The sequence below is a fragment of the Colletotrichum paranaense genome (genome assembly GCF_030867605.1).
Source record: "Colletotrichum paranaense strain IMI 384185 chromosome Unknown Scaffold_6.1, whole genome shotgun sequence".
NCBI classification, from domain to species: domain Eukaryota; kingdom Fungi; phylum Ascomycota; class Sordariomycetes; order Glomerellales; family Glomerellaceae; genus Colletotrichum; species Colletotrichum paranaense.
Window position 1 is genome coordinate 1,649,393 of NW_026848964.1, and position 18,067 is coordinate 1,667,459.

The 18,067-nt window shown below is 57.9% G+C and overlaps 6 protein-coding genes across 6 annotated transcripts; 4 read left to right on the plus strand and 2 right to left on the minus strand.

Moving 5' to 3' along the window:
• Nucleotides 1-3,579: 3,579 nt before the first annotated feature.
• On the minus strand, nt 3,580-6,639 carry CPAR01_08196 (peptidase M16C associated; the record flags this gene model as incomplete). Its single annotated transcript, XM_060492464.1, has 2 exons — nt 3,580-6,307; nt 6,353-6,639. The coding sequence occupies 2 exons, from the start codon at nt 6,637-6,639 to the stop codon at nt 3,580-3,582; spliced, it is 3,015 nt and encodes a 1,004-aa protein (XP_060348834.1).
• Nucleotides 6,640-7,598: 959 nt separating this feature from the next.
• On the plus strand, nt 7,599-9,513 carry CPAR01_08197 (myosin-like coiled-coil protein; the record flags this gene model as incomplete). The annotated part of the gene is made up of 6 exons (XM_060492465.1): nt 7,599-7,958; nt 8,006-8,275; nt 8,330-8,478; nt 8,524-8,767; nt 8,821-9,279; nt 9,322-9,513. 6 exons carry the CDS (start codon nt 7,599-7,601, stop codon nt 9,511-9,513), a joined length of 1,674 nt encoding a protein of 557 aa, XP_060348835.1.
• A 950-nt stretch (nt 9,514-10,463) lies between these two features.
• On the plus strand, nt 10,464-11,801 carry CPAR01_08198 (uncharacterized protein; the record flags this gene model as incomplete). Its single annotated transcript, XM_060492466.1, has 1 exon — nt 10,464-11,801. The coding sequence occupies one exon, from the start codon at nt 10,464-10,466 to the stop codon at nt 11,799-11,801; it is 1,338 nt and encodes a 445-aa protein (XP_060348836.1).
• Nucleotides 11,802-12,429: 628 nt separating this feature from the next.
• On the plus strand, nt 12,430-13,482 carry CPAR01_08199 (2-nitropropane dioxygenase; the record flags this gene model as incomplete). The annotated part of the gene is made up of 1 exon (XM_060492467.1): nt 12,430-13,482. One exon carries the CDS (start codon nt 12,430-12,432, stop codon nt 13,480-13,482), a length of 1,053 nt encoding a protein of 350 aa, XP_060348837.1.
• A 129-nt stretch (nt 13,483-13,611) lies between these two features.
• CPAR01_08200 (uncharacterized protein) lies at nt 13,612-14,367 on the minus strand (the record flags this gene model as incomplete). The annotated part of the gene is made up of 1 exon (XM_060492468.1): nt 13,612-14,367. The coding sequence occupies one exon, from the start codon at nt 14,365-14,367 to the stop codon at nt 13,612-13,614; it is 756 nt and encodes a 251-aa protein (XP_060348838.1).
• Nucleotides 14,368-16,708: 2,341 nt separating this feature from the next.
• On the plus strand, nt 16,709-17,907 carry CPAR01_08201 (C2H2 type zinc finger containing protein; the record flags this gene model as incomplete). Its single annotated transcript, XM_060492469.1, has 3 exons — nt 16,709-16,927; nt 16,976-17,478; nt 17,529-17,907. The coding sequence occupies 3 exons, from the start codon at nt 16,709-16,711 to the stop codon at nt 17,905-17,907; spliced, it is 1,101 nt and encodes a 366-aa protein (XP_060348839.1).
• Between the last annotated feature and the right edge of the window lie 160 nt (nt 17,908-18,067).

The window sequence follows — 18,067 nt, forward strand, 5'->3', positions numbered from 1 at the left end:
ATCCAAGCGGTTGACGGGGTGGTGGTGATTAGTTGAAGAGAGGTGTGTGGGTGGGTGGTCGGTCTGTGTTTCGACGCGTGGGCAGAATCAAAGTCTTGATACTGTCCCTAGGTAGATGAAAAGCTAGAACAACACGAGAGTTCTAGGGTGGTCGAAAGCGGTAGCAGACAGATCCCTCAGTGATCTGACGAGGTCTTCTCGACTCCCCCTCGGCGAGAGGAAGAGCTGCAGAGCCCGTCTTATGCGGCAGCTGGTTGGGGGTGGGGTTGGACGGGGGCGTCTGGTGAAGCAAACCGTCGAGAAGGAAGAACTCGAGCTTCTGCTTAGACGACTGCAGGCGGTGGAGGGGGGATGGCGTTGACAATGTGTCGAGTCTTTCGTACGCTGAAATCTTGGTCACTGACGAAGCTCACGGCCAGAGAAGCCGTGTTGGGCTGTGGTGCCTTTGAGTTGACCAAAGGCTAAGTCTGGCGGTGAAAGGGGTTGATCTTATAGATCTGGACAGACGATGCACTTGGTTAGCAAAGGATTCCTTGTATGCGCGGTTTATGCGGTTGTGCTGGTTGTGGTTGTGGTGCTGAAAGGGGGAAATGCGGTTTGTTGTGAGAGCGATTTTATTTTGTGTGGTGGTTTTGGGCCAAACGCGTGTAGGTAGGTTTTTCCCAAAGCTGGCGGTGCAAAAAAGCTGGCGATGACGATGCCATGTGATTGCTCGGGAAGATGCGCCACCGTGCGGGATCCGTTTAAAACAGTCGGGACTTGACTCACCAAGTAGACAAAGAAACCGGACGAAAGGGTCGAAACCGAAATGTCCAGGCAGCTGTATCTGGATAACAATTGCAATGTTGCGAATAGCGGGAGCTGTTGCGTGGTGCGGGTTGACGATGAACCTTTGGGTTGGTGTCCCGGGAGGTAAGTGTGTGGCGGGGGGGGACTGTTTTTTATTGCGACGGCCGTGGAGGCCCCGGAGCCTGGAGGAGGGTTTTCGTCTGTCTTCCTCAGGTTCTTTTTGGTACCTTATTAGTGGAGCCGGGATGCGAGGTTGGCCACCCACAGCCCACGACTGTCAACAGCACTACCTGCCCACAAATTTTCAAAAATTTTCCCTGCCCGGATGCTGCTGCGTACGAAGTACGTCTGGTGTTCAAGTGCTGATGTAAGTCAAGGTACTTGACGGCAAGGTTCAAGCCGTCTCCATAATGATGCTCGCCCGCCAAGTACCCGTCGTACCCAGTTTCAATATCCGTCCCATTCAAACAAGTTGAAGCCTGAAGCCCAACAAACAACGGTCCGAAAAGTAAAGTCTCGAGCACAGCAGGTTCCAAATTGTACCCGGTCCAACTGTCCAGGGGAGCCGTCTCCATTGATCCCACCAAAGGTCCAGAGTTCAGCCTCCAGCCCAGAGTCTGGATACCTTCTCGTTTGCCCATTCTTCAGCGTGAGGTCATGTATGGAGTACATCCCCCTCCGTCACGGTGTCACCCCTGCAGCTCAGACACCGGAACATGCAGAGCGAGGTACCGCAGTGGATGTCCCTCCTCAGCAGTCCCAGAGCCATCGCTCTGCAGGGCTTCCATCGGGAAATCCTCCCAGAGTCTACGAAGCACAGATCCCAGCAGGTGTGGATGTGGAAGGCCTCAACTTGGAGGGCTGGCTATGGCTGGGAATTCCTCCACCATTACGAATTCGTTGCTTGCTGCTGCTGCCGTCTTTGCTTGCTTGCAGCTCCATCTGCCATGCATCACGATTCACCGCAGCCCACCACCACCACCATGCAGCTGCTGTCCCCCGTGTTCCAATTCCATATCCCATGTGCCAAGTGGCCCAGTGCCTGTTTGACCGTCTCTGATCTTCTTCTCTCTGTCAATCTCATGCAGGACCGTGTTGCAACTACCAAACTTACGTCTAGCCACCACTGCCTCGCGTGCCCATCACGATCACGCTGACCCATCGGTAAATTTCCCAGACCGCAACTTTACGCGTTTTCCCAGTTCGAGAAGCACCAGTCTGGAGCCCTGGACATCAGTACATCAGTACTCCGTAGTCTCGCTGTCATCCTCGCGCCCGCCCGCCCCTCTGGTTCCATTTCCATTTCCCTTGCCCCAGCTTTCACTAGCTTTAGCCTTTTCACGCCTGCTGTCAACTTGACGGCCTAGTCTGCTAGTACCCGGTGTTCTTCCAAGTTTCCCGTAGACTCGGCGTTGGTTGTTGTAGTTGTGGGTGTGATGGAGACAATCAACCCTAACTATCCGTTTCAAACGCCGCATCTCCACGACCAAGAGGACAACAACACCAAGTCGGCAGCTGCTTGACAAACGGAATACCTCGCCCGTATTGGCAAAAGTAACGAGACCGGTCCCGTCCCGTCCAGACCGCCGTCTATGCCTGTGTCTCGCTTGCGAACCTGTGTTCCAACCTTAGTTCTTAAGGGAAAGAAATTCCCTCAACGCAGTGTTCCACTCGGACAGTTGCCAGAATTAGCCTGATTCTTTCCCCCATGCCATGCCACTCGTCCAAAGCAGCACATGTACGGGCAGCCGGTTTAGCTTCTGTCACAAATCGCTGACTGTCGATGGCACTCTGTCTGTCACGCCCCGTCTACCCAGACGGCCGCTCGCTTTGGACGAAATTATGGCAAAGAGAGACAGCCGGCACACCTCTACCGTACGGCAGTATTGGGAGCCCAGAAGCATGTGCCTCTCCCGCACACCATGTTCTAAATCTCACCGGCGCATAGTCACGGCACTGCTCTCCCGCCTACTGGTAGAACCCCCCTCCAAGTCCCAAGTTGTCTCTGGGCTGCCTCCCGTTGAACATCCACTCGGGATGCCCCCCCCCCCCCCGGCGACCCCAAGCCTTTCCACAAGCCGCAGTCCCAAAGTCGAAATTCAAACTTCCATTGCATTATAGCCCAGAATCTCGAGAAGGAAAAAAAAGCCAATACAATTGTGGCGCTGTGCCTTGGAGGTGACGTATGCGGGGCATTCTCTCTCTTGTGAGCCAATTGTATTCTCTCCCATTCTTCTCTCATTTTTGTCCATATTATATTCCATAGTCCATCCCGAGCATCTCCCGTTTAGTCATTCTGCTTGGATTTGCTGGCGTGTAATTGGCTGCACTTGATTGGCTCTCCATCTCTCTGTCTCCAGCCGCATACCAATGAAGTACCCCCGGCCTCACCAGCAACATCAACGTCGCATGTACTCTGCGCCTTAGTCCGACGATCCAAAGCTGAGGATGCCGGGTCTGATAGCACGAGCCTTTTTCTTGAGCCGGTTATCCCGTACGAATCGTAAAGGCTACCCTGGCTCAAGATAGTTTCCTTCGTCTTGCGTTGTCTAGTGGTCTCCAAGCCATTGAGAAGTGGCAGGAAGACGTATCGTATCTGAACGCGTCGGTAGGTGTCTAGACTAGAAGAAGAAAAGGACAGACAGACAGGAAAGACCTCATACAGTTGCTTCTATTCAGGAGGTGGGTATAATGTTACAACATGGGTGCTGTACAGATATGGTTACAGATCTGACCGGAAGGGTTTCCCCCTTTCTACGATCTCTATGGTACAAACCGGTCGCGTACGGCTCACTCGGAACCAATGTCCATCTCGTGAATCTTCCAGGTGCCGTCCACCCACGGGCGCTTCTCGCCCAAGAAGGCGACTCTCTCCTCCTCCTTGGCGAGGGCCTCGACAATATACTTTTGCGCCACCTCGCGCACCTGGTCCTTGGAGACGTCAAGCAGCTGCTCGCGGCGCGTCTGCTTCATCTCCTCTGTGATGCCGGACGTGAACCGGCCCATGCCCTCCGAGTTGACCGACTGGGGCGCGTCGACGCCCTGGAACACGGAAATCTTGGCCTCCTCGAGGTCGCGGTCCGCCCACGCCTTGTCCGCGGCCCAGCGGCCGGCGTTGCGCATGATGGAGAGTGTGTTCTGCGGGTTGGGGTCGCGGTACGAGTAGAACCCAAAGAGGCCGTCCAGTCCCCTCGAGTACGCCCCGCCGCCGTAGGCGCCGCCCTTTTCGCGGATCTCGTGGTGGAGGTGCTTGTGCGTGAGGAGCTGCGCCAGGATCTGCAGCGGCGCGCCATCGGCATGCGTGTACGAGACGGTGGGCACCGCCAGCGAACCGTAATAGACCTGGTACGGTAACGGGAAGAAGGACTTGATGTTCTTCTGCAGCGTCGCTGGCTTCTGGGTCGACGGCAGGGGCAGGTCCTTGGGGAGGGTCGACATGAAGCTAGTCAGGGCGTTGAGGTTGGCGCCCGTGCTCTCTGCCCCGCAGGTGAGCGCGGTGCGGAAGTTACCACCGGCGAGCGCGATTTTCTGGATCTGCTTGAGCTTGTGAATGACGTCCGCCAGACCATCCGTTTCGGGACGATTGGCAAGCGACGTGACGAGCTTGACCTGCGAGAGGCCGCCAATCTGCTGTCTGAACCAGGCGTTCCGCGTGAGTCCGGCTTCCGCGAACCCGCGGGCGTACTGGTGGCCGGATGAGGCAATATCGTTGACCACGCCGTCGGCAGATGCCTGGAGCAGCTGTCTGATGCGCAGGGCGGCCTCCGGGCTGTCGAAATCCGTGTCTTGCACGAGCTTGCGCAATATGTCAAACATAACGGGGACGTTTCTGTCCAGCGCCATGCCCGTAAACATCAGCCCCTCGCTCGCCTGGTGGAAGTCGGTGGGCGAGGGCGTCGAGTGGTACCCGACAGACACGCCTCCCGTCTTGAGCTTGATCAGGTCCTCGAGCTGCTCCATGGACATGTCCTTGGTGCCGAGCCGCATGATGCTGTCGGAGAAGAGGGGGATCAACTCTCTGAGCTCGTCTGGCAGGTTCTCCAGGCTGTTGATGGCTCTGAAGTAGGTGAGGCCGTTAGTCGGGGCCTCGCGCCACTGGATCTTGACGCCGTTGGCTGTCTCGTCGCGCACAACCACGGGCTCCTTGCTTCGGGGGATGTCCTTGACGTGGACCGTCGGCAGACAGCTCAGGTCTTCCGTGTTGGACTTGCCCTGCTCGACGAGGAGGTCCAGCTCGCGCTGCTCAAACTTCTTGCGGGCCGCCTCGTCGCCGCCAGCTTCCTGGGAAGCCAGCTTGATCTTGGACGCCAGCCTCTCCTTCTCCTCGCGCGCGAGGTCTTCGCTAAACGTGGTTGACGGCGACATGGTGAAGGACAGGGTGTTGTCGTTCAACAGGTACTTGTCAATCAGGCTTTCCAGGTACCCGCCCTTGGCAAGCGCAGTCTCAAAGGCCGAAATGGTGTCGTTCCACGCCAACGAGTCAAAGGGGTCGACGCCCGTGAACCACTTGGGCTTGAGTCTGTGGAGCATCGACATGCCAAAGTTGGCCGTCTTGTGCTTCAACGCCAGCTCCAGCTGGTGGAGGGATCCGTCAATCTTTGTTCTGTCGAACCCCTTTTGCCGGACTTCCTGGAGGATGCGCTGAACTTCGGCCTTGAGCTTGGGCACGTCGGCCTCCTGGACACCGGTCAAGCCGATGGAGAAGATGCCCAGTTTGGCGGAGCTGTCGTAGCCGGCGTTGGGGCTAAAGTCTGTGCCGAGACCGGCCTCGATCAGCCCGCGGTACAGGGGAGATCCGTAGCCGTCCATCAACAGAGTAGAGAGCAGCGCCAGGGAAAAGGACTCGACAACGTCGGACGAGTCTCCCATGATCCACGAGACGGACGTCTTGTACTGCCTGTCGGGGTCTACCAGGGGGTCGAGAGGGCCCTTCACGGTGACCTCCCTAGGCCCGGAGGCCAGATTGATCGGCTGGTGAATCGTCTTGTCCTCCTGTATCCTCTCGAACGCGCTGAGCTGGGCGTTAACCTCTTGCAGGTGGTCCGACAGGGGCATGTCTCCGTACGTGAACAGCTTCGCGTTGCTCGGGTGGTAGTGCTCCGCGTGGAACTTGCGCAGCTGCTCGTACGTTAGGTCGGTGATCTTTTGCGGGTCGCCGCCAGAGTTGTTAATATCGGGGAAGATGTGGTCCTGGAACCGAATGTAGAACAGGTAGCCGGCGTCCGACATCTGGCCCTTCATCTCGTTGTAGACGACGCCCTTGAAAACGAGGTCGCTCTCCTCGCCGTTGGCCGCCTGCGGGTTCTCCGGCCCGATGCGCCATCCCTCCTGGGTGTAGTCGGACTCCTTGAGCAGCGGATGCAGTGTCGCGTCCATGTATACCGACATGAGGTTCTTGAAGTCCTGGGAGTTGGTTGTCGCAAACGGGTAAAAGGTGTGGTCCGATGCCGTGAAGGCGTTCATGAAATTGGACAGCGTCCTCGGCAGCATCTTGAAGAAGGGATCGCGAATGGGATATCTAGATGGTCAGCAGGGTAAGGCATGTAGGGCACAGTGAACACACCTCTGACTGCCGCACAGCGTGGTGTGCTCCAGGATATGGGGCACACCCGTGTCGTCGGGAGGGTTCGTCTTGAAGCCGATGGAGAAGACATTGTTGCTGTCGTCGCGGGCAATGTGTAGGTAGTCTGCGCCAGTCTTGTCGTGTTGCAGGTGAAGAGCCGTAAGCTCCAGCTCCGGCACGTGCTTTGTCCTCAGGAGTGTGAAGCCATGGAGCTTGTCGCCGGGCTTGGGATACTGGGAGAGCTCGGTCACGGCTTTCTTGGCCGTGTTGACGGCGTTGCGCAGCATGTTGACGAGTGGGAGTTGTTTGCAGAGGATCAGAGCCTCATTCCGGAGGGAGAAGAAGACGGGAGCTTCGTTCTAAGAATGACTGAACGGCCTACGGTCGAGGAACCACTGTGGAGCGGGAGGCGATTCGCAGCTTTCGGCTGGCTTCTGGCTGGAAATTTTTAGGCGTTGTCGGTGCTGGCCTGCCGCTATTCGTCATCACACAGGGCATGTGGGGTCCGCATTCACCAAAACGCTCTCTGAGGCACTACCGGGTCAGTGGGCCTGGGCCTGCGTAACGCATTAACGAGCAGCTAACACGGTGCAACCGACAACAGCGACGCCGCCCGGTAGATTGGCACGTCGTCCGCTAGGCAGGTACCTCCATCGCCCTTTCTCCGGGTGCACTTTATTCTCCTCCCTTCCACGCCCGCCAACGGAAATTGGGAAATCGCGAATTCCAAAAGGCGACCAGTGGGATCGTGGGCAATTCGTTTTCTTACTGCGGACTCTACCCAATATATCGGTATCCGGATTGATTATCCGTACTTGGACCTTTGCCCGCCCTGACCCAAGGTACTCGACGGGTAGGTACAAACGAGGCCTGCAGCAAGTATCTCCTCCACCCGTTTTTCTCGAGTACAGTGGCATTTCTAATGCGCACGCCTGAACCACGCAGACACCACGCTACCTACCACACCCTAAGGCACCTCACCCTAGCCCGTCGTTCCGTCCAACGTCGAAAATCTGCAAAGGAGGTCAATGAAGGGGAAACCGACGACGAGAGCACACGAACCGACTGCTGGCTCCGAACATTGCGGTTGAGACTGCCGCGGGGAAACCAGGGACCCGACTTGACGCCCACGACGACTCGTTTTTGCGACGCCGACCCGCTCGATCGATCGAACTCGGATGCGAATTCGTCGCCGACGACACGGAAGGAACACATACAACCGCTACCCCTCCTGCCCGCCGAGTAAATGCCCCTCAGCCAGGCCGACGCCGACATGTCCAACGGTCAAGATGGTCACGCCCACCCGCCGGCGTCCCTGAAGAAGGGAAAGCAGAAGAAGGCGGTCGACTCGAACGAGTCTGCAAAGCTGCTCGCGCAACGCATCTCGCAGCTAGAGCAAGAATCAGCTGGAGAGAAGGATCAGGAAGCTGAGATTGGTGCGTACCGCCTCCCATCGTGCCTTACCCCTCCTGGAGGCCGGAGGGGCCGAGTCGCGCGTTTGCCCAAGTCTGCGAAGGTCATGGCCACGATGATCACGGTCACGGTCACGGTCATGGTCATGGTCATGGTCATGATCAGGCGCAGACGGGAGCCTCTCGTGCTGGCGGTTCGTGGGGTTCTATTTCTGCAGTGGCGGGGCTAACGGCAACAGAGCGCGAGGTCAAGCGTGCGAACCGTGATTTGGCCCAACAGGTGGCAAAGATGAGCGATCTGCAAAAGATTGAGCACCTCACCCGTCGGTCCAGCGAACTGCTAGCCGACATGCGCCGTGTGGAGCGCGAGAACCAGAAGAACAAGAAACGTGGAGACGCCCTGCAAAAGGAAAAGGATGCGAATCGCACCGAGCTCAGCAAGACGGTCGGCCTGAAGGAGAAGCTCGAGAAGCTCTGTCGCGAACTGCAGCGGGACAACAACAAGTACAAGGTTTGCGGCCCCCCTTCGCCAGCGGACGGGGCACGGCTGACCTTGTGTACCTAGAACGAGAACAAGACCCTCCAGGACAACCTGAAGCACAACAGCTCTGCGTACGATGAGAAGCACGCGGCCCTGCTTGCCAAGCTTGAGGGGATTCAAGAAGAAAAGGACCATCCGCGGAAGCAGGTTGTGGACATGAGCGTTGACACCTTGTATGTCACTTGCCGTCGTTGTTGCGCTGGACTAACCCCTTGCAGATTCAAGAACCGGTTCAAGTCCTTCATTGAGCAGTACGAGTTGCGTGAGCTGCACTTCCACTCCACGATGCGCACCAAGGAGCTGGAGGTGCAATACAACATGGCGCGCTACGAACGAGAGAAGAAGCTCGCAGAGGCCGAGTCGACGAGAGCGCGGAATCTCCAGGCGCAGGTTCAGACCTTTACCAAGACGGAGACGGAGCTTCGGAATCAACTCAACGTCTACGTGGACAAGTTCAAGCAGGTATGATGACTGATGAAAAGTTGCAGAGGTTTGGGCTGAGCTTTTGCTGACAGATCAAGGTTGAGGACACGCTCAACAACAGCAACGACCTCTTTCTCACGTTTCGGAAGGAAATGGAGGACATGTCTAAGAAGACGAAGCGGCTGGAGAAGGAGAACGAGACGATGAAGCGCAAACACGAGGCGACGAATGCCAACATCATCCGCATGGCCGAGGAGCGCGAGGACTGGCGCAAGAAGGCGGCCGAGGCGATCAAGAGAGCCGAGAAGCTTAGAAGCATTATCGAGCAGATGCAGCAGCAGGGCCGCAAGGTTCCGCCCGGAGCAGCGGCGACACTGGAGAGTTGCTACTCGGACAGCAACGGCCACATGGACGGGGACGGCAGCGACTACTCGGACGACGAGGAGGAGGAGGGCGAGGAGGATCCGAGCGAGTTTGACGATGATACGGAGGAGGAGCCCCAGCCTGGAGAGCCAGAACCCCCCAGACCCTACGGTCCAGAGAGACCACCAGTACCCCAAGCTGCAACGAACGGCCACTAGGAATCCGGACAGAGCGTTTCGGGGGCTACACCGGTGGGACCTGTGTTCGATGCCCAGTCCACCAGCGAGACGGCCGCCATCTTGCCCATGTGGCATCACAAGAAGAAGCACGTGTCTCTCAAGCAGAAGACTGGCCGTGTTCTTTCACGAGTCGGGCATTTCTGCCAGGCAAAGATGAATGCGCTGTTGTCGGTCTTCTCTTAGGACCTTTGTGCTCTGCATTCTTGGCCTGGCTTTCATTGACCTCTTTCAATGGGTTTGGCTGGCACGAAAGGCATGGCCGTCATGATTTCTACGAGCAAACAAGCACAGGGGTTGAGATGATGATAGTCCTTGGCAAGCTCTGTCTAGATTAGCAGCGTTCGGCGTCTGTAGTGGTTCGGAATACAATCAATCTCCACGTGCTTTTGTTTGGCAGAGTTTACAGAGTCTCGGGGACTGTACCCCAAAGTCAAATGTTGCGAGGCCCAAAGTTTATAAATGACGATGCATTCCCGATACCTTGAAGGGGTGACGTCGATCTCCAGGGGTCTCACCAGAGGCTAAGCCACAGTTGGTCAGCAACCTGGCGGGAGGTCTGCAATTTCCCCGGATCCACAAAGTCAATCCCACCCAAAGGTGCCTTGGGGGTGCCTTATCCGTCCGGAAAGTCTGCGATAAGGGGCCACCAGCCACAGATAGTGCCAACGCACCTGCCATGGCCCATGGGCCTTGACAATCCGAAAGTCCACTGCACTGGGCTTGCATCAGCACCCGCACCCGCAGCTGCAGCGAACCCCAAGGGCCCCCGAGGGAGTGCCACCCTGACTGCCTACGCCTGCGCCTGCGCCCGCGCCCACCTGCTGCAACCAGCGGAATGTTGAGCCCAACTTTTGACAGCTGAGGTGAGGCTGCCTTTTGTTTCCGGCGCACTTGAAACCAACCGTTACTCGCCCAATCCACGTCCCATGGCTCCCTTCGCCTCTGGACTTTTCTTCAACTGAATATCCATCACCAGCAATTCGATAACGAGGGCCTCGACATTTGCCCTTTGCTTGCACCCCGGGTCGAGGCCGCGCCGATCGTTTAATTTAAAAATCCGCTTCCTTCCCTTTGGTTCCCTTCTTGATGCCCGCGACGTCATCCCTCGAGACCCTGCAGCAGCCATCACCACCATGGCCTTCTTGGAGGACCCGCGGCTGCGCCAGCGATGGAACCAAATCTCCCACAACGCCGGCGAGGTGACGGAGAACGCCGCCGCCGGCATCTGGAGCTTCCAGCACCACTACATCAACCCGTGTCTCGCTTCCCTCGCCGCCTCCCTGGAGCAATGCGCCAACCCGTGTCTCGGCGACCGCGAGGAGCGGGCGAGGAGGCGACGAGAACGAGATCGCGCGGGCGGCAGGGCTGAATACAGCTTCGACTTTTACGACGACTGGTACGCCGAGGACCAGGACGGAGGGTTCCTGGGCGGCTGGGGCAACGACGACTGGGACCGCCTGCTCGCGGGCACGGGGTCGCAGCAGAAGAACAACACGGGGGGCGGCGAGGTGCAGCAGGATCAACCGAAACGAAAACGCGGCATGAGCTACGGCACGCGGGGCAGAGGGAGCAAGGCGCTCGAGTCCGATCCGACGGTGATCCCCAGCACGCAGCCCATTGGGTTCCTGGGCAAGCTGCCGTGGAAGCTGGGCAAGACGCTCCGCTACAAGCCGAGCGCGGCGGATTTGCAGGATCACCCGCGGCAGCACGGCGAGATGGGCATGGGCGAGACGGAGCCGCTGCTTGCGCACGATTCTGATGACGACGATGATAACGACGGCCACGACGTCTTCCAGAGCCGGACCGCCAAGACTAGAAATCGCAGCGGGACGACGGGGTCCGGGGTGTCGTCGGATTCGTACCGGTCACGGGGCGACTTGTTCCCCAGCGACGGCGAGGGTGAGGAGGACGCCGTGCCGTTTGACGACGAGTTCATGGTCCTGGACAAGGTCCGAGACGACCGCAGCAGCAGTAGGACAAAGGCGAGCAAGGGCAAGCGGCGGGCCGACGGACGGCCCATATCGCGGACGGTGTCGAGGGCGACGATCGATTCCAGCCATTCCATGCTCAGTCCCAGCGTGCGGCGGAGTTCGACGAGCGGGCCCACGACGCCGGATACGCCCGTCGCGCCGTCCATGGAGGCCTCGATGGAGGAGCTGCAGAGGGAAGAGGAGCGCATCAGGAGAGAGGAGGACGACGAGGTCGAACGCAAGCGGCAGGCGGCGCTGCAGCTTGCGTCGGAACGGGGGCTGCACGAAGCCGGGGAGGAGCCGACGTCCGAGGAGCGGGCAGCGTCCGAAGTGGATTACGCCAAAAGTGACGAGGTGGACTACGTGTCAGACTTTCCGAGTCAAAGATCGCCGCCGAGGTCTACGCACGGCGACGACGCGCCCGTCATCCGGTCCACCACACAAGAGCAGTACATACGGACCGAGGAGTTCGTCCCGGCGCGTCTACCGAGCTTTCGATAGACCAGAGTGCCCAGGGGACGTGTACAACGTGGTTCTTATTGTATACTAGTTGGGCGACGCCAACGATAATCATGTCATAACGATACCAATGCAGGGAGATGAGGGCAGCATTTCAATAGAAGCAGTGCATGGCGCGGCGCACTCAATTTGACTTTTTTCCCTCTTCGTGCCGTGATGTCGTGACTGCTGGGCCTATTATCCATGACGGAAGGACGGTCGGACGGAGGACGGAGCAGAGAATGGCCGACTCACATGCCGCTGTGGTTGCCCGTTTCAGGCCGCTCGGGGGCCGGAGGTAGGGGTCGGGGTCACGGGCGGGCGAGCTGCTGTCCCAACAAGGCAATTGCCTCGGTGTAAATTCCCCGCAAAGAGCTCCCCCCAATCGCCCCCAACCCCACACTCTTCACCCCGGATTTACCTAGGTGCTTCGGCACGACTACTCGACTACTAGCTCCAGGCGTGTCATTGAGCTCCCTTTTATTCCCAACCTCTTGGCTGTTTGTTACGCTTTCTTGATTTGTACATCACTTTACGCTTCTCCTATGCGCCATTTGCCATTTTGAGAACCAGAGAGCGACTACCAGCACAACTCCTCGCCAAGACCAGTGTAAGACAGACCACAGTCAAGATGGCACCCTCCGGCCCCATCACAACACCCATAACCCAGCTCCTGGGCATCCAGCACCCGATCCTCCTCGCCGGCATGGCCCGCACCTCGGGCGGCCCCCTGGCAGCAGCCGTCTCCAACGCCGGCGGCCTAGGCGTCATCGGCGGCTTCCAGTACACCCCCGACCAACTCCGCGAGATCATTGCCGAGATGAAGGCGAACTTCAAGTCCCCCGACTTGCCGTTCGGCGTGGACCTCGCGCTGCCGCAGGTCGGCGGGAACGCGCGCAAGACGAACCACGATTACACGGGCGGCAAGCTCGACGAGCTCATCGACATTACGATCGCCTCTGGCGCGCGGTTGTTTGTGAGCGCGGTGGGGGTTCCCCCCAAAGAAGTGATTGAGAGGTTGCACGCGGCGGGGATTTATGTCATGAATATGGTCGGGCATCCGAAGCACGCTGTGAAGGCGCTGGATTTGGGGGTGGATATTATCTGCGCGCAGGGAGGCGAAGGGGGCGGACACACGGGCGACGTGGCGAATTCGGTGCTCATCCCCGCGGTGGTGGACGTCGCGAGGCGGTATAAGCCGCCCATGCTCAAGGGGTCTACGGCGTTGGTGATCGCCGCGGGCGGGATGTACAACGGCCGCAGCCTGGCGAGTTCGCTGATGCAGGGGGCCGTCGGCGTGTGGGTCGGCACGCGGTTCGTGGCGAGCGTGGAGGCGGGTTGTAGCCAGGAGCACAAGGAGGAGGTGGTGTCGTGCGGGTTCGAGGGGACGGAGAGGACGCTGGTGATTAGCGGGCGGCCGTTAAGGATGAAGACGAATGAGTATATCCGCGGGTGGCACGCGCGGCCGGAGGAGATTAAGAGGTTGACGGAGGGCGGGACGGTGCCGATTGAGCATGATTTCGAGCAGGGGCGGGAGGACATTGAGATTCCGCATCTGATGGGGCAGGTTGCGGGCGCGATTGATAGGATTCAGCCGGCGGGGGAGATTGTGGAGGAGATGGTGAAGGAGGCGGCTGAGCAGTTGAGGCTTGGGGAGGTTTATCTTGGGCGGAGTAAGCTTTGAGGGTTTGTAGGATGGTGTACGAGTTTAGAATTAAGAAGATTGACTACATGGAAATGGGTATTGTGATGTCGTGTCGATGGATCATTACGCTTCGTCCTCCGTCTCCGTCATTGTCTCTGCCTCTGGAGCTCAGATGAACTCCCCCACGCGGATCCGCGTCTTCCCCCACCCCTCGGCCAACTCTCTCACTTCTTCCCCTATTCTATCCGCCTCCTCCTTCGAGTACCCAAGCCGCAGCTGAACCTCCTCGGGCGTACACAGCTCCCGGATCTCAGGAAGCGGCGCAGGAATCCTGCTGCCTGTCTTCGTCCCGCTCAGCACCAGCGTCAAGGTCTCCAACCCAGCCCGGTACCGACACTTCAACCACGAACCCGGGTTCCGAAACGGCTCCTCGCACACGACAATGACGTGCCTCGCCCCGCGAACAGGGAATCCGCCGCCACCCTTGCCCTCCACGACGGCGATGCTGTCCCGCAAGAAATCGATGTAGATCCGCCTGTCGCCCCAGGTGTTTAGCCGGACGAGTGTATACCGCCGCAAGGCCTCATACCGCGCCTCACGGTTCACTGCAAGTAAAGTCGGGTTCGGCGCATGTGTTGCGAGGAGCGTCCGCGGGTGGTCGCAGGCGTGCTGCCAGATTTTGAGGCGCAGCTCGGCTGGCAACCGGGAGAAGGGGTGGAAGGTGTGTTCGGGCCCGTGGACCTGAAGGCGCAGGCCCTCGAGGTGGTTAGAGACGCTCGCTGTTGTGCGGTGGGCTTCCGTGGTGAGGACGGAAGTTATTGTCTGGGTGAAGTGGGCGAGGAAGACGAAGGGGAGGAAGGGGAGAGGCATTTCGCAGGTGGAACGGCTTGTCGCCTCCCGTTTGAGCTTTTGGGTGAGGGACATTGTGAATTGAGGTGCGGGTTTGCCGTGAGGTTGCTATTTGTATGTTTGAATAGGGGCTCCGATGTTTCCGACCTCCTATTTTCGTACGTGGTCCTCGCGGCGGGTCGTCAGCGCGAAAAGGGGCGGACTTTCTCCTTAAGACTATTCAGTCCGGCAGGTCAAACTTCAATGGCTAGCGGGAATGTCGACAAGCGGGTAGAGAGATCGCCGACTTTGTCTAGAAGGCGACCCGGTGGCTTTGTTGATGAACCCGGGGCTGCGGTGCTGCCGGCGCAGAATCAAGCCACCAAAAGAATAGCCAAACGGCAATACGCTGCTTTGGTGGATTCCGCTCTAGATTTGCGCACCCGATTGTCGTCTTTCCGCGCAAACTGTGGGAGCAAGTGGCTGGTGGGCTCGTTCTTTGAATCAAGTATGTCCAGACGAAGTTAGTGCCGGAGGCTGGTGAGCGGCCTTCCTTTGTTCTGGTGGAGAGGGCCACTGAATGGGCTGCAGAGATTTTGTAATCTTTGGGCGAGGGATGAGGCGCGCGCTGGCGAGCGATACCGAGGTGATGAGTCCTATTTGTATTCTAAGTTGACTTGATGGTGTTGCAGTGTCTCGGATAGGATAGATGGATCGATCTGATCTGGGCAATTGCATGGCGAGGCGCGGAAGGCGTGGTTACACGTCAACTCACGCCATCACTGTGGCGTTCTCGATGTCTGCTTCGATGTAAAGGAGTCTCGTACTTTGCCTGCGTCCGGCATGAAAGGTCCGTCGCAGAACAGCCGCCATCCTGAAGAACTCCTTCGTGGCAACCCTGTATTCGATGACCGCCATGGGCTTCTGGGTGAGGTGGAGGGGTTCGCTTGCCTGGATGGCAAAGGTCACGCCAAAGAAACGTCAGACTGTCTCAGACACTCCTGTCTCGCCGTTGCAGCTGACTGGATTTCGGTGGTTGGCAGACTGGGAACGTCGACCCCAGAGAGCGGTTCAAACGGCCTGTATCTGAGTCACCCGAGACAGGGCCGGCATCATCGGCATTCCAGTTCGACGACACATGGCGATTCCAAAGCTTGGCTGTTCAAGACATATGTGCCGGGGTCGTAACTTCGATTGCGATGCTACGAAGCATGTGAAGGCGTGGATTTCCAAGACGAGTTTGGGCCTTGGGGTTTGGTTCTGGTGCGGCAAGGGGCAGATGTGCTCGGAGGCGATTAAATGCTCTTGCAGAGTCTCAGATGCCTTGGTGTGGACAGGTGTGCTCCCCCTCTCCCGCCAGATCGTAGGATGCTCTGATGATCCGCCGTCCGAGGTTGTTTGGACACACCACACATGTTCAACTTGTCGAATAGTCGGAATTCCCGTAGTCTAATTAGAAATTGCTTTCCGGCTTTCCGACTGATGACGATCAAAGCCAAAGCCTGCGGTTCAAGTTTCCGGACTCTGGGGATGCCCACAAAGAGTAGCGAGAACCAGACGCAGAATGGGGGCAGCATAATTTCACGCACCTAGGCTTCCAAGAAGCTGTGCCATCTTTCATCGTTCTAGCGAGCAGCTTTTCCATTCATAGTTGGTTTCCTCATAGCTCTGGACTCTGGACACGAGATGTACCAGGGGTCCGACTGTATAAGGTTCGGCCGAGGCTCCTATATAAATCTCACGAAAACTGTATCGACTGCTCGAATTCCTTGCCCCATAGTCTCTGTTGTTTTGTTTGAGGACGTCTTGTTCTCTGTTGACGAGGGGTCGGTCCGCTACCATTTCCTGAAGATCTATGTTGTGTCTGTTGATCCAAGAACCGAAGTCTCCGTGATATCGTCGCTCGGCTCTGCTTGGCGATGTTCAAGGTTTATTCGTAAGGTGAATAGTTCAAGGACGCCTGATGGTCCAAAGTGGGTGTGTCTTCTGATGGCGGAGATACTCCCACTTCTTGGCCGAGAGATGGGCCCTGGACAGCCATACACATTGACGACGATGGCTAGCGAACACACGCGCTGTCTCTCGCCAAACGACGTCGCCGACGCGACTTGTAGAGGAGACCTTTGCGTTTGGTCCTGGCAACTGAAGTAGACACATTAATAGGAGACGGAACAGATTCGCACCCGTTTTTGAATAGGGGCCAAGAGTGACTCGTTCCTTCCCTCTGCCCATGTCTCTCCTTCCTTTTCAGCACGCAGCCAAACCCTCTCGCTTATAAAATCCACCAGCGGCATCGGAATCTCTTCCATCTTTCCTCTCCGCCACAGAGAATATTCAGCGAACCATCTTCATTACAAGACCTGCCACCTTCGTCTCAGTAAAATCGAATCGTTCAAATTCACCCCCTGTTCCAAATCACACTGCTCGAATCATCACCATGTCTGTCACCAGCGGCACGTCCAGCAGGCCTCTGATCCGCAAGCCGGCCCCCCATGAGGCCGTCTTCTGTAGCGTCTGCAGCCGGAGATTCCCCAGCTTCGAGGAGCTGATGGGACACAAGCGCATGGCGATGCTGACCGAAGGAACCCACATCCACTGCGCCGTGTGCACCCGCGACTTCAACAGCCAGGACGCCTTGAACAAGCATCTTCTGGAGGTGAGTGCAACCGGATCTCCAGCACTGAACATGGACTAACGAGAACAGGCACACCCTCAGGAGCAGAACCTCACCTGTCCCGGCTGTCAGAAGAAGTTTGTCCGGTTGGCTGGGTGGATGAGACACCTCGAGCTTGACGACTGCCCGGGAATTCGCCGCGCAGACGTCGACCAGAACCGCGCAAAGAAGCTCACCTTTTCCCATGAGCTCGAGAAGCGCAGCGGCTCCCAGTTCGGAGACTACTTCCCCGTGTCCCACCCCAGCGTCCAGTCCGCCTTCGAGGCGCAGTCCAACCTCGATGCCGTATCCACTGTGGACGCGCAGTCCGAGTTCGACGACAAGGCCTACATGGCCCATCCGTCCTTCTTCAAGCCCCAGGACTTTCCCAATCTGAAGGATGTCGCTGAGAGCCTGGAGAGCATCCAGCAGTCGGACGATGGCAAGAAGACAGTCGTGGACGACGTGAATAATCCGTCTCACCGGCTCTTCGATCCTAGACAGTACTACAACACCCTCACGCGCAAGTACAAGTGTCCGCAGCCGTCCTGCAAGTTCGTGGCCCCTTCCCTAACCGCATGGCAAGATACTAACACCAGAACAGGAAGACATTCCCCAACAGCGGCGCTCTCATCACCCACATGAAGTCAGCGGCCTCGCACTACAATGCCAAGCTGCAGTGCCCCGGCTGTCTGCGCTACTTCAGGGATGCGTCGTCCTTGACCGCCCACTCCGAGTCGGAGTCGACCCGATGCAGCATCCGCAAGTCCGAAAACTACCGCTCCTACCTTGACCAGCTCACCGGAGGTATGGCGGACCTCGGCGCCAAGCACAAGGACGGTACTGTTAAGTATGAGGTTAGCACGGAGGCCGTCGTCAAGTTCGCTCCGTCTCGGATGGCTAGAACGGCCACGGAGGATTACATGGCACAGCAGGAGGCCGATCGTCAGGAGGACTGGGCTCGCAACAATATTGTCTGGTAGGGGTTTATTGGGGAGATGCCATCAGCGAGTGGTAGCGAAGCACGTTTAGGTATCCAAGTACGGATAGAAGAACCAAACTCAAGAGTCAAGCGGGCAAGAAGCTCGTCCACGAGGTGTCGTCGCAAAACCGTGCCAATTTTCCCCACACTGTTTGCCCCGC